The sequence below is a fragment of the Delphinus delphis genome, chromosome 1 (assembly GCF_949987515.2).
Source record: "Delphinus delphis chromosome 1, mDelDel1.2, whole genome shotgun sequence".
NCBI lineage: Eukaryota > Metazoa > Chordata > Mammalia > Artiodactyla > Delphinidae > Delphinus > Delphinus delphis.
The window spans coordinates 160,195,058-160,210,017 of NC_082683.1; the positions used below are offsets into that span (position 1 = coordinate 160,195,058).

General features: G+C 39.8%; 1 protein-coding gene across 1 annotated transcript in view; it reads right to left on the reverse strand.

Annotated features, from left to right (window-relative positions):
- LOC132431388 (kinesin-like protein KIF28P) overlaps window positions 1-14,960 on the reverse strand; it is an 87,731-nt gene that overhangs the window by 67,121 nt on the left and 5,650 nt on the right. The window contains 1 exon segment of the mRNA XM_060021237.1: window positions 3,881-4,075. Within this exon segment, the coding sequence (XP_059877220.1) occupies window positions 3,881-4,075 (195 nt within the window).

Sequence of the window (14,960 nt, forward strand, 5' to 3'; positions counted from 1 at the left end):
GTGTACAGATTTTGCACGTATTTTGTGCTTTTGATGTTATTGTAAATATTTTAAAATCTTAATTTCCAATTGTTCACTGCTAGAATAGAGAGATACTATCAATTTTTGTATATTGACCTTGCTAAACACACTTATTCACTGTAATAGCTTTTTCTTCCCTTTTTGGGTAGATTCCTTAGGGTTTTTTGCATAGATAATTATGTTTTCTGCAAATTGTTTTACTTCTTCATTTTCAATCTGCATATCATTCACTTCCTATTAATTGACTTAACTGCCCTGGCTAGGGCCTGCAGTAGATGTTGTATAGAAATGATGAGATTGGACCTCTTTGCCTTGTCCCCATTCTTAGGGGCAACATATTCATTGTTTCACCATCAAATGTTATGTTACCTATGTACCGAAGGAAGTTCTATTTCTAGGAGGCTCCCTCCGATTTTAAGTTTGCTGAGAGTTTTATCATGATTGGGTGTTGAGTTTTGTCAATTGCTTTTTCTGCATCTGATCACATTCCCAGGAAAAGAAGTCCCACTTGACAACGATGTATTTTAAAAAGTATACTGTTGGATTCTATTTGCTAAAGTTTTGTTAACAATGTTTGTGTCTATGTTTATGAAGGGTATTGATCTGTAGTGTTTTTGTAGTATTTGGCTGGTTTTGGTGTAATATTTGCCTCAAAAAATGAATGGTCCTTCTATCATCTACAAGATTTTTTTTTCATAATTCTCATTATTTCTTCCTTTAGTTGAATTCACAGAAAAGTCATCTGGGCTTAGTTCTTGAGGGGAGAAGTTTAACTATAAATTCAATTTCTTTAATAGATATAGAGCTACCTGAGTTATCTATTTCTTTTTGTGTGAACTTCAGTAGACTGTGTCCATTTCATCTATGTTTTTAAATTTATCAGCATTAAGTTGTTCATAATATTCTCTTATTATTTTTTTAATGTCTGTAAGATTTGCAGTAACATCTCTCTTTCATTTCTCATCTTGGTACTTTGTATCTTTTTTTCCTTGATGATCAATTTGGCTACAGGTTTATCAATTTTATTGTTATTTTCAAAGAACCAGCTTTTAATTGATTTTTCTCTATTATTTTACTGTCTTAAGTTAATCGTTCTTATTTCTTCCTCTTTTGCTTTGTCTATACTCTTCTTTTTCTAAATTCTTAGGTGGAAGCCTAGACTGTTGATTTAAGATTGTTCTTCTCTAATATAATCATTTAATGCTATAAAATTTCCTCTAAGCCCTGCTTTAGCTGCATCCCACAAATTTTGATGTTTTGATTTTCATTCAGTTCAAAATATTTACTAATTTCCCTTATGGTTTATTCCCTGACCTATGGATTGTTTAGAAATCTGCTATTTTTTAAATATCTGAGGAGTTTCCTAATACCTTTCTGTCATTTCTTTCTAGTTTAATTTCATTGTGGTCAGAGAATGTAATTTGTATGATTTCAGTTGTCTTACATTTATTGAGACTAGTTTAATGATCCAGAATATGATCTATCATAAAGAAAGTTCCATGTTCACTCAAAAAAAGTGTGTAGTGCTGTGGTTGAATGGGGGTAGCAGAATTGTTCTATAATTGTCAATTAGGTTGACAATATTGTTCTGGTCTTCTATAATATTATTGATCTGGGGTTATTTGTTCTGTTACTCAGAGAGGAGTGATGAAGTCACCAATCACAACTGTAGGTTTGTCTATTTCTCCTTCAATTTCTATCAGTTTCTGTTTCATGTACTTTGAAGTTCTGTTATTAGGTACATACCCATTTAGGATAGTATGTCTTCTTAGTGAACTGATTACTTTATCATTATGAAATATTCCTTGTTCTGAAGTCTACTTTGTGTGACATAAATATAGCGTCTGCAGTTTTCTTTCTATTAGTGTTTACATGGATATCTATTTATTTATATTTAAATTGGGTTTATGTAAACAGATGTAGTTGGATCCAGCTTTTCCTACCAAATCTGATCATCTGTACCATTTAATTGGTGTGTTTATTTACATTTGATAAAATAATCAATGGTTGGCATTAAAGCTACCATCTTGTTATTTGTATTCTATTTGTCTTATCTCCTCTTTGTTTTTTTCTCTCCCTCTTTTCCTGCCACACTTTGAGTTTGTTTCATAATTCCATTTCCCCACACTTGACTCATTAGTTATATTTTTGTTGCTTGATTTTTTATTCATTGCTCTAGGGCAGTGGCTCTCAAAGTGCATTCCCAGGAGATCCTTTAAATCCTTTCAGTGCATTTGTGAAGTTAGAACTACTTGACAGAGAGTATTTTTTGGGGTGGTTTAGCAAAGGCTATAATATTTGGGCTGAATTTTTAAAGATGAGTATGCAAACAAGAAGAACAGAGAGAAAAGGTTGGGAGGAAGTGAACAGAACCTCAGTGACCAGAGGGTGTGGAGAAAAGGGAACCCTCTTGCACTGTTGGTGGGAATGTAAATTGATACAGCCACTATGGAGAACAGTATGGAGGTTCCTTAAAAAACTACAAATAGAACTACCATACGACCCAGCAATCCCACTACTGGGCATATACCCTGAGAAAACCATAATTTAAAAAGAGACATGTGCCAAATGTTCATTGCAGCTCTATTTACAATAGCCAGGACACGGAAGCAACCTAGGTGTCCATCAACAGATGAATGGATAAAGAAGATGTGGCACATATATACAATGGAATATTACTCAGCCATAAAAAGAAATGAAATTGAGTTATTTGTAGTGAGGTGGATGGACCTAGAGTCTGTCATACAGAGTGAAGTAAGTCAGAAAGAGAAAAACAAACACCATATGTTAACACATATATATGGAATCTAAGGAAAAAAAAAAAAGGTCATGAAGAACCTAGGGGCAAGACGGGAATAAAGACACAGACCTATTAGAGAATGGACTTGAGGATATGGGAGGGAGAGAGGTAAGCTGTGACAAAGGGAGAGAGTGGCATGGACATATATACACTACCAAACGTAAAATAGATAGCTAGTGGGAAGCAGCCTCACAGCACAGGGAGATCAGCTCGGCGGTTTGTGACCACCTAGAAGGGTGGGATAGGGAGGGTGGGAGGGAGGGAGATGCAAGAGGGAAGAGCTATGGGAACATATGTATATGTATAACTGATTCACTTTGTTATAAAGCAGAAACTAACACACCATTGTAAAGCAATTATACTCCAATAAATATGTTAAAAAAAAGAAAAGAAAGCCAAAAAAAAAAAAAAAAGAACCTCAGTGACTTATGGGACAATCTCAAGCATACATGTAACTAGAGTCACAGAAGGAATAGAAGAGACCAAAAATACTTGGAGAAATTTTGTTTGAAATTTTTTCAAAATTTGATGGAAATTACAAACCCACAGATTCAAGAAGCTTAATGAGCTCTGTCCAGATTGAAATGACCATTTTTCCTTTGAACCCCGTTGTATCCCATAAATATTTTTTATCACAGAAACTGTAACGTGTGAATGCACTTTTTTGCCTGTCTCCCTACAGCAAATTGTGAGCAACTTTAAGGCAGAATAGTGCATGGCATATGATAAATGCTCAATAAACCAAAGTTCTCAAATGCTGAGTGCTGTGCAATTTTGCTCATCTCAGAGAAGGAAATATAATTGACTTGACATTCCTTTTTCAAAATATGTCAGTACATTGGAAAATAACTGACTTGAGTGTCTAAATATTTATATTTAGGCAATAGCTACACTTTTGGACCTCATATTGAACATGAAAAGGAATAAATTTAAAACCAAACTCTCATATGGAAGCATACATTGTAATATGCTTGCATAAAAATAATTGTACCGGTATATTGTCAACACTTTATTAAAAAAAAAAAAAACTACCATTGAAGTTGTTTTAAAGCAATTTACCTGGCCTGCAAATTTACTGCTAGGATTAGCTGAAATAAACACACCATCCTTATCCTTTTGAAATCCATTGTGAGACCAGTATGCCAGGTCAAAAGTAAATGTCTTCATATGTTCTGGATTCTTAGGGTCTTGTATAATGGTAGTGGTCCTGGAATGCATGGAAATCACACATTTGCTCCCAGAATTCTTCTCTCTCTGTAGTCAAATTACAGATTCAGAGTCAATCATTACAGTTTTTCTGTCATCTGATTGTTTTGCAGGTCTTTACATCTAGTAAGAAATTAAGCCAATAACTTATCATTTATTCATTTTGTTCTCTAATTATGTTATTGTTAGCAGCTATTATGACAACAGTTTCTCTTATACTGCCTCAGAAATTTTAAAAGGCTTGTCTCTAGTCATATTAAATTTCTGAGAATAGCATATCTAACACTCAGCTATACTAATAGCATAAACAATAGCATCAAAGATCCATTTCCAACATGACAATGTAAGAAGCTCCACTGTCCCATCCCCCAGCAAAACTGGTGAAAATTATTAAAGAAAAAAATGAAAATGAAAAAATTTAAAGCCTCTGGAAATGGTTCTAAAAGCAAACAGCCAATGAAGAAAGATCTATTCAATAAACTCTATCAAAATTTGGTAAGAAAGGAGAATTTGTGTTGTTTAAGCAAGACTATTCCTTCCCTCTCCATTGCCAGCTCAGCAAAGCAGAGATGACTTCAGATTGCTGGAGCTAAGAACGCAGGGTTCCCTTTCTCCCCAGACCCCAGTAGGAGGGATTTATTCCTAGGAGGAGAATATCAGCATTTCCCACCCTGCCCCCATCTACCTGTGACTGAGGCTAAGTGTAGGAAAGTATAGGTGAGAGATGAGAGTTCCTTCTTCTACCCAGTTTCCACTCATGGAACGGAGACTCTACTTCGGTTGCAGCATGCTGAGAATACTGGGGTGCTGATAACCCTTACCCTGGTCCCTGAGGTAGTGGTTCTATACCAAAAGAGACAAGCTGTGAGGGTCACAGGCTGCTGTTCCGCATTCACCAAGTGCTGGGCTTCTAGAGCAGGGGTGTCATACAGAGTAGTTTGCTGTTGTCCCCACCCACAAATCCACAGCCCTGGTTTAGAGATCTTGCCTGGGCAGATAGCACCTAATCTCTTCCCAAAGGAACTGACTTCATTTGCCCCCTTAGAGAAGTTCAACCCTAGGGGCACTCTTAAGAACAGAGGCGGCTGTGATGAAAGGCAATTGGGAGATTCAAGAAACAGGTTAAAGTACAGGCCCTCTAGTTTACAGGGGAGGAACCCACCTGGACACTGAAAAAAAATATCAAACACTGATCTCAGAAGTTAAACTTTTCAAAAGAACCAGAATTTGATTGAATTAGTTAGTAGAGCAATTTATGCCCAATTCATTGTTGAAAACAACACAGCAATCAATCAGCAATCAGTGGAGTTTGCAGCTTGGTGTGGACAAGAGGGAAAGGGAGCCCTACAAAAACTGTTACCACCCCAGGGTAACCAGGGCATACCCAAAGCTGTGTCATCTTGAGGAGCAACAAAAAAAGTAGGGGTTGGGGGGCGTGTTTGGTATTTTCACCATTAAGCTTCTTTGCCATAAACATATTTGCTGCACACATTTTCACCACAAACATTTTTGGTGCATAACTAACTGGCCATAAAGCAATTCTGCCATGCCAGATAAAATTAACTGGTTAACAGTTTGCTTTCAATTGGTTTAAATGCATTAGCACTTCTTCCTGTTATCCACGTTACTGAAGGCTTTAACTGACAGTGACGATGATTTATTTGCTCCAAGAGTTGTTTTCTTATTTTTTTAATAAGGTATTTAAAAAAATTTTTGTGCTCCCCCCACCTTTTTAGGTTTTGATTTTCTCTTTTTTTAAAAAAAAAAATTATTTGGTTGCTCCGGGTCTTAGTTGTGGCAGGTGGGCTCCTTAGTTGTGGCTTGTTGGCTCCTTAGTTGTGGTGGTGGGACCTTAGTTGTGGCATGCGAACTCTTAGTTGCGGCATGCATGTGGGATCTAGTTCCCTGACCAGGGATCAAACCCAGGCCCCCTGAATTGGGAGTGTGTAGTCTTAACCACTGTGTCACCAGGAAAGTCCCTGTTTTCTTATTTTGAAACACACTACGTTAGAGAAGAAAGAAGCTGAGGGCCTCAAAGGCACAGAGTTGCAACATTTCCCAGAGAACTTTGGAACACCCATCAAGGGACATGTGACAATATGCCAAGAACCAACAACAGTGTAGAAGCTTTCACAACACACCAAAGCTCAGTTACAAATACGTATCCTAGTGTTTGGAGCTGATACCTCTCTTATGAAGGAAGAAATTTTAGTGAAAAAGAAAAAAGTTCAATGCCACATGAGAAGACTAATCAACAAGCAAACAAACAAACAAACAAAAAAGCATGATACTATAAATGAAAGACTTCAAAGATAAGTGCTTTACGTACAAGCCACAAAATAAAATCAGTTATTTGTGCAGTATTGCTAAGAATCTACACATAACTTAAATGCAATCAAATATTTTGTATTTAGAAATAGTCTTTTAATGTCCCTCTTTTCTTTTTCATTATTTTATTTTTTTATGGCAAAATTACCCTACGGCCAACTAGTTATGTGGTGAAAATGTTTGTGGCAAAGAAGTTTACAGCAAAAGTACCTAGAACCTGGTGGAAGATAAGACTTAACTAAAATAATGCAGCCAATCACTAAACAAATAAACAAGCAAATAACAATAACAAGCTACAGAGGGGCAGGAGGACCAGTACCCAGACTTGTTACAATATATTATCTAAAATGTCCAGTTTCCCTAAAAAACTGTGAGGCATGCAAAGAAATAGGAAAGTAAGACCTACACATTGGAAAAAAAGCAGGCAACAGAAGTAACCAGATGCTGGAGTTATCAGAAAAATACTTAAAGTAACAATTATAAATATATTCACAGAAATAAAGGAAACCAGATTAAAGAACTAAAGGAAGGATTATAAAGGAATAGTATAAACAATTGATTACATTAGATAATTTAGATGAAATGGACAAATTCTTAGACACAAACTACTGAAACAGACTCAAGAAGAAATAGACAATCATCTGAATAGACCTATAACAAATGAAGAGATGGTAGTAAAAACATAACAAGTAAAACTACTCATGAAGAAATGGCTTGACTGCTTAATTCTATCAAACATTTACAGAATTAATACCAATTCTTCATAAACTCTTCCAAAATATAGAACAGGGAATATCCCCCAACTTATTTTTATGAAGCCAGTATTACCCTGATACCAAATCCAGATAAAGACATCACAAGAAAATAAAACTAAGACCAATATCTCTTATAAATATGGACACAAGAATCCCCGACAAATGATTACCAACGTGAATCCAGTAACATATAAAAAGAATTATACACCGTAACAAAATGAGATTTATCCTAGGGATACAAGGTTGGTTTAATATCTGAAAGTGATTCTATTGATCATGTTTTTTATTTTCTATATTTATGAACTTTGACATCCCTGGGGCCTGGAGAGATTGTCCCTCCCAGGGCTAATGAATTTGTAGAGATAGCAAAAAACTTACCTTTCATGCAAACCAACCAATCCAAAGTCCACATCCCAAACACCTCCTTTATCTAACTCACATGCCAAACCAATATTTTCCTCACCTTACATCACCCCAGGGCCAGGTACCTGAAAAGTAGGCTGCACGCATGGAAACGACTCAAACTGTCCAATCCTAAGATTGCTCAAACTTGCCTACCATGCCTTGCCCATTCCTTCCTGTGGAAACGACCATAAGGCTGTGGGCCATGCATTCTATTTTTTTTTTTTTTTTTTTTTTTTTGCGGTACGCGGGCCTCTCACTGTTGTGGCCTCTCCCGTTGCGGAGCACAGGCTCTGGATGCGCAGGCTCAGCGGCCATGGCTCACGGGCCCAGCCACTCCGTGGCATGTGGGATCCTCCCGGACCGGGGCACGAACCCGCGTCCCCTGCATCGGCAGGCGGACTCTCAACCACTGCGCCACCAGGGAAGCCCCATGCATTCTTTTCTCCAGCCTTCTGACCAACTTTGATACTTCCCCATGTGGCTGCATGGAATGCTCCTTTCTCTTGAGAATTATAAGGCAGTTGTCACTAAATCTGTCACCTTACTATACCTGAGTAAAACAAATCTTGGGTACACTTTAAAATAATGATTAATGTAATACATATCAATAGAATAAAACAAAAAAATCACACATCTCAAGTTGTAGAAAATGCATTTGACAAAATCCAACACCCTTTCATGATAAAAAACACTCAACAAATCAGGAATAGAATGGAACTCCTTCAATCTCATAAGGGGCATCCATGAAAAACCCACGACTAATATCACACTTAATAGTGAAGACTGACTATTACCCCCTAAGATCAGGACGAAGACAAGGATTTCTACTCTTGACATTACTAGTCAATATTGTATTGGAGGTTCCAGCCAGGGCAATTAGGCAGGAAAAAGAAACAAAAGGCATCAAGATCGGAAAGGAAGAAGTAAAATGATTGCTCTTTGCAGATGACGTGATCTTAGAAAATCCTAAGGAATCCACTAAAAACTATTAGAATGAGTTCAGTAAGTTTGCAGGATGTAAAATCAATATACAATAATCAACTATTTCTCTACACTTTAAACAATCTGAAAAGGAAATTAAGAAAATTTCATTTCTAATACTACCAAAAGGAATAAAATCTTTAAGAATAAGGTTAACAAAAGTAGTACAAAACATATATTCTGAATACTACAAAACATTGTGGGAATTTAGAAACATTGTTTCTAAAAATTAGAAAAACACCCCATTTTATAGATCAAAAGACTTGGCATTATTAAGATAACGCTCCCCAAATTGACGTACATCCAATGCCATCTCTTTCAGAATCCCACCTGACTTCGTTGTAGAAATTGACAAGCTGATTGTAAAATTCACATGTTACTGCCAGGCATCCAGAATAGCCAAAACAATCTTTAAAAAGAAGAAAAAAGTAGGATTCACACCAACTTCACAATTCAGTACAACCAACAGTGATCAAGTGTGTGTGGTACTGGCACATACACACATACAGACTAATGTGATGAAGTGGAGAATCCAGATATAAACCCAAACATCTGTGATCAACTGATTTTCAACAAGGCTGCCAAAATGGAGAAAGAATAGCTTTTAGAAGGAATGGTGCTGGGAGAACTCAATGGCCACATGCAAAAGAATGAACTTGGATCCTTACCTCACCTCATATATAAAAATCAACTCAAAATGGACCAAAGCCCTAAATATAAGAGCTAAAACTAAAAAAGAAAACATAAATCTTCATGACATTGGATTGGGCAGAGAGAGATATAACCTCAAAAGCACAATTTAAAAAAATGGACTTCAAAATTAAAAACTTCTGTGTTTCAAAGGATGAAAAGATGACCCTTTGGGAGATTTGCAAATCATATATCTAGTAAGAAATTGTATTAGAGTATATAAAGAACAGTTCAATATAAAAAGATAATCCAATATAAAAATGAGCAAAGGATCTGCACAGACATTTTCCCAAGGGAGATATACTAATAGGCAATAGTACATGAAAAGATGCATGACATCATTAGTCATCAGGAAAATGCATATCAAAACCATGAGATACGGAAGGCTTCCGGGAAGATGGCGGAAGAGTAAGACGCGGAGATCACCTTCCTCCTCACAGATATGCCAGAAATACATCTACACATGGAACAACTCCTACAGAACACCTACTGAACGCTGGCAGAGGACCTCAGACCTCCCAAAAGGCAAGAAACCCCCCACGTACCTGGGTAGGGCAAAAGAAAAAAATAGAGACAAAAGGATAGGGACGGGACCTGCACCAGTGGGAGGGAGCTGTGAAGGAGGAAAAGTGTCCACACACTAGAAGCCCCTTCGCGGGCGGAGACTGCAGGAGGCAGAGGGGGAAGCTTCGGAGCCGCGGAGGAGAGCACAGCAACAGGGGTGCGGAGGGCAAAACGGAGAGATTCCCGCACAGAGGATCGGTGCCGACCGGCACTCACCAGCCGAGAGGCTTGTCGGCTCACCCGCCGGGGCGGGCGGGGGCTGGGAGCCGAGGCTTGGGCTTCGGTCGGAGCGCCGGGAGAGGACTGGGGTTGGCGGCGTGAACACAGCCTGAAGGGGTTAGTGCGCCACGGCTGGCCAGGAGGGAGTCCGGGGAAAAGTCTGGAGCTGCCGAAGAGGCAAGAGACTTTTTCTTACCTCTTTGTTTCCTGGTGCGCGAGGAGAGGGGATTAAGACCGCTGCTTAAAGGAGCTCCAGAGACGGGCGCGAGCCGCGGCTAAAAGCGCGGACCCCAGAGACGGGCATGAGACGCTAAGGCTGCTGCTGCCGCCACCAAGAAGCCTGTGTGCGAGCACAGGTCACTCTCCACACCTCCCTTCCGGGGAGCCTGTGCAGCCCGCCACCGCCAGGGTCCCGGAATCCAGGGACAACTTCCCCGGGAGAATGCACGGCGCGCCTCAGGCTGGTGCAATGCCATGCTGGCCTTTGCCGCCGCAGGCTCGCCCCGCACTCCGTGCCCCTCCTTCCCCCCGGCCTGAGTGAGCCAGAGTCCCCGAATCAGCAGCTCCTTTAACCCCGTCCTGTCTGAGCGAAGAACACACGCCCTCCGGCGACCTACACGCAGAGGCGGGGCCAAGTCCAAAGCTGAGCACCTGGGAGCTGTGAGAACAAAGAGAAAGGGAAATCTCCCCCAGCAGCCTCAGGAGCAGCGGATTAAATCTCCACAGTCAACTTGATGTACCCTGCAGCTGTGGAATACATGAAGAGACAACGAGTCATCCCAAATTGAGGAGGTGGACTTTGAGAGCAAGATAGATTATTTTTTCCCCTTTTCCTCTTTTTGTGAGTGTGTATGTGTATGCTTCTGTGTGAGATTCTGTCTGTATAGCTTTGCTTCCACCATTTGTCCTACGGTTCTATCCGTCCGTTTTTTTTTTTTTTCCCTTAATAATTATTTTTTTTATTTTAATAACTCTATTATATTTTATCTTACTTTATTTTACTTTATCTTCTTTCTTTCATTTTTCCTTCCTTCCCTCCTTCCTTCCTTCCTTCCTCCTTCCCTCCCTCCCTCCCTCCTTTCTTTCTCTCTTTCTTTCTTTCTTTCTTTCTACTTCTACTAATTCTTTCTTTCTACTTTTTCTCCCTTTTATTCTGAGCCGTGTGGACGAAAGGCTCTTGGTGCTGCAGCCAGGAGGCAGTGCTGTGCCTCTGAGGTGGGAGAGCCAACTTCAGGACACCCGTCCAAAAGAGACCTCCCAGTTCCAAGTAATATCAAATGGCAAAAGTCTCCCAGAGATCTCCATCTCAATACCAACACCCAGCTTCACTCAATGACCAGCAAGCTACAGTGCTGGACATCCTATGCCAAACAACTAGCAAGACAGGAACACAACCCCACCCATTAGCAGAGAGGCTGCCTAAAATCATAATAAGTCCACAGACACCCCAAAACACACCACCAGACGTGGACCTGCCCACCAGAAAGACAATACCCAACCTCATCCACCAGAACACAGGCACTAGTCCCCTCCACCAGGAAGCCTGCACAACCCACTGAACCAACCTTAGCCACTGGGGACAGACACCAAAAACAACGGGATCTACGAACCTGCAGCCTGCAGAAAGGAGACCCCAAACACAGTAAGATAAGCAAAATGAGAAGACAGAAAAACACACAGCAGATGAAGGAGCAAGATAAAAACCCACCAGACCTAACAAATGAAGAGGAAACAGGCAGTCTACCTGAAAAACCATGAGATACCACTTCACACCAACTATAATGGCTATAATGAAGTAAGATACAAGTGTTAGCCTGAATTAGAGAAACTGGAACCTTCATACACTGCTAGTAGTAATATAAAATGGTGCATCTGCTTTGGAAAAGTCTGGCAATTCCTCAAATGATAACATAGAGTTACTGTATGACTCAGCAGTTCCATGCATAGGTATATAACCAAATGAAAACGTGTCCACACAAAAACTTGTAAACAAATGTTTATAGCAACATGATTCATAATAGCTAACAGGTGGAAACAACCCTGACACCAAATAGCTGAGGAATGGATGAACAAAATGTGGTATATCCATACAATGGATTATCCAGCCATAAAGAAATGAATTTTTGACATATGCTACAACATGGATAAACCTGGAACACATTATGCTGAGTGAAAGAAGGCAGTCATAAAAGACTATATAATTCCATTTATACAAATTGTACAGACCAGGGAAATATGCAGAAGCAGGGATTAGTTTAATGGTTGTTTAGGACTGGGGGAATAAGGATGATAGCTAAAGAGTACAGACATCCTGGGCCTGAAACCAAGATGGCTGAGTAGAAGGACGTGCTCTCACTCCCTCCTGTGAGAACACCAGAATCACAACTAGATGCTGGACAATCATCGACAGGAAGACACTGGAACTCACCAAAAAAGGCACCCCACATCCAAAGACAAAGGAGAAGCCACAATGAGACGGTATGAGGGGCACAATCACAGCAAAATCAAATCCCATAAGTGCTGGGTGGGTGACTCACAGACTGAAGACCACTTATACCACAGAAGTCCACCCACTGGAGTGAAGGTTCTGAACCCCATGTCAGGTTCCCAACCTGGGGGTCTGACAATGGGAGGAGGAATTCCTAGAGAATCAGACTTTGAAGGCTACTGGGATTTGACTGCAGGACTTCGACAGGACTGGGGGAAACAGAGATTCCACTCTTGGAGGGCACACACAAAGTAGTGTGCGCATCGGGACCCAGGGGACAGAGCAGTGAAACCAGGGGAGACTGAACCAGACCTACCTCCTAGTGTTGGAGGGTCTCCTGCAGAGGTGGGGGGTGGCTGTGGCTCACCATGGGGACAAGGACACTGGCAGCAGAAGTTCTGGGAAGTACTCCTTGGCATGAGCCCGCCCACAATCTGCCATTAGCTCCCTCAAAGAGCCCAGGTAGGACCCAGTGTTGGGTTGCCTCAGGCGAAGCAACCAACAGGGAGGGAACTCAGCCCCACCCATCAGCAGTCAAGTGGATTAAAGTTTTACTGAGCTCTGCCCACCAGAGAAACAGTCAGCTCTACCTACCACCAGTCCCTCCCATCAGGAAACCTGCACAAGCCTCTTAGATAACCTCATCCACCAGAGGGCAGACAGCAGAAGCAAGAAGAACTACAATCCTGCAGCCTGTGGAACAAAAAACACATTCACAGAAAGATAGACAAGATGAAAAGGCAGAGGGCTATGTATCAGATGAAGGAGCAAGATAAAACCACAGAAAAACAACTAAATGAAGTGGAGATAGGCAACCTTCCAGAAAAAGAATTCAGAATAATGATAGTGAAGGTGATCCAGACCCTGGAAAAACAATGGAGGCAAAGATCAAGAGGATGCAAGAAATGTTAATAAAGACCTAGAAGAATTAAAGAACAAACAAACAGAGATGAACAATACAATAACTGAAATGAAAACTACACTAGAAGGAATCAATAGCAGAATAACAGAGGCAGAAGAACGGATAAGTGACCAGGAAGACAGAATGGTGGAATTCACTGCCACAGAATAGAATAAAGAAAAAAAAATGAAAAGAAATAAAGACAGCCAAAGAGACCTCTGGGACAACATTAAATGCAACAACATTCGGATTATAGGGGTCCCAGAAGGAGAAGACAGAGAGAAAGGGCCCGAGAAAATATTTCAAGAGATTATAGTCAAAAACTTCCCTAACACGGCAAAGGAAATAGCCACCCAAGTCCAGGAAGCGCAGCAACTCCCATACAGGATAAAACCAAGGAGAAACACACGGAGACACATGGTAATCAAATTGGCAAAAATTAAAGACAAAGAAAAATTATTGAAAGCAGCAAGGGAAAAATGACAAATAACATACAAGGGAACTCCCACAAGGTTAACAGCTGATTTCTCAGCAGAAACTCTACAAGCCAGAAGGGAGTGGCATGATATACTTAAAGTGATGAAAGGGAAGAACATACAGCCAAGATTACTATACCTGGCAAGGATCTCATTCAGATTCAATGGAGAAATCAAAGCTTTACAGACAAGCAAAAGCTAAGAGAATTCAGCACCACCAAACTAGCTCTACAAAAAATGCTAAAGGAACTTCTCTAACTGGGAAACAGAAGAGAAGAAAAGGACCTACAAAAACAAACTCAAAACAATTAAGAAAATGGTCATAGGAACATACATTTCGATAATTACCTTAAACGTGAATGTACTAAATGCTCCAACCAAGAGACACAGGCTTGCTGAATGGATACAAAAACAAGACCCATGTATATGCTGTCTACAAGACACCCACTTCAGACCTAGGGACACATACAGACTGAAAGTGAGGGGATGGAAAAAGATATTCCATGCAAATGGAAATCAAAAGAAAGCTGGAGTAGCTATACTCATATCAGATAAAATAGACTTTAAAGAATGTTACAAGAGACAAGGAAGGACACTATATAATGATAAGGGATCAATCCCAGAAGAAGATATAACAATTATAAATATATATATATGCACCAAACATAGGAGCACCTCAATACATAAGGCAACTGCTAACAGCTGTAAAAGAGAAAATTGACAGTAACACAATAACAGTGGGAGACTTTAACACCTCACTTACACCAAATGGACAGATCATCCAAAATGAAAATAAATAAGGAAACAGAAGCTCTAAATGACACAATAGACCAGATAGATTTAATTGATGTTTATAGGACATTCCATCCAAAAACAGCATATTACACTTTTTTCTCAAGTGCGCACGGAACATTCTCCAGGATAGATCACATCTTGGGTCACAAATCGAGCCTCAGTTAATTTAAGAAAATTGAAATCATATCAAGCATCTTTTCTGATCACAATGCTATGAGATTAGAAATGAATTACAGGGGGAAAAACGTAAAAAACACAAAAACATGGAGGCTAAACACTACGTTACTAAATAACCAAGAGATCACTGAAGAAATCAGAGGAAGTCAAAAAA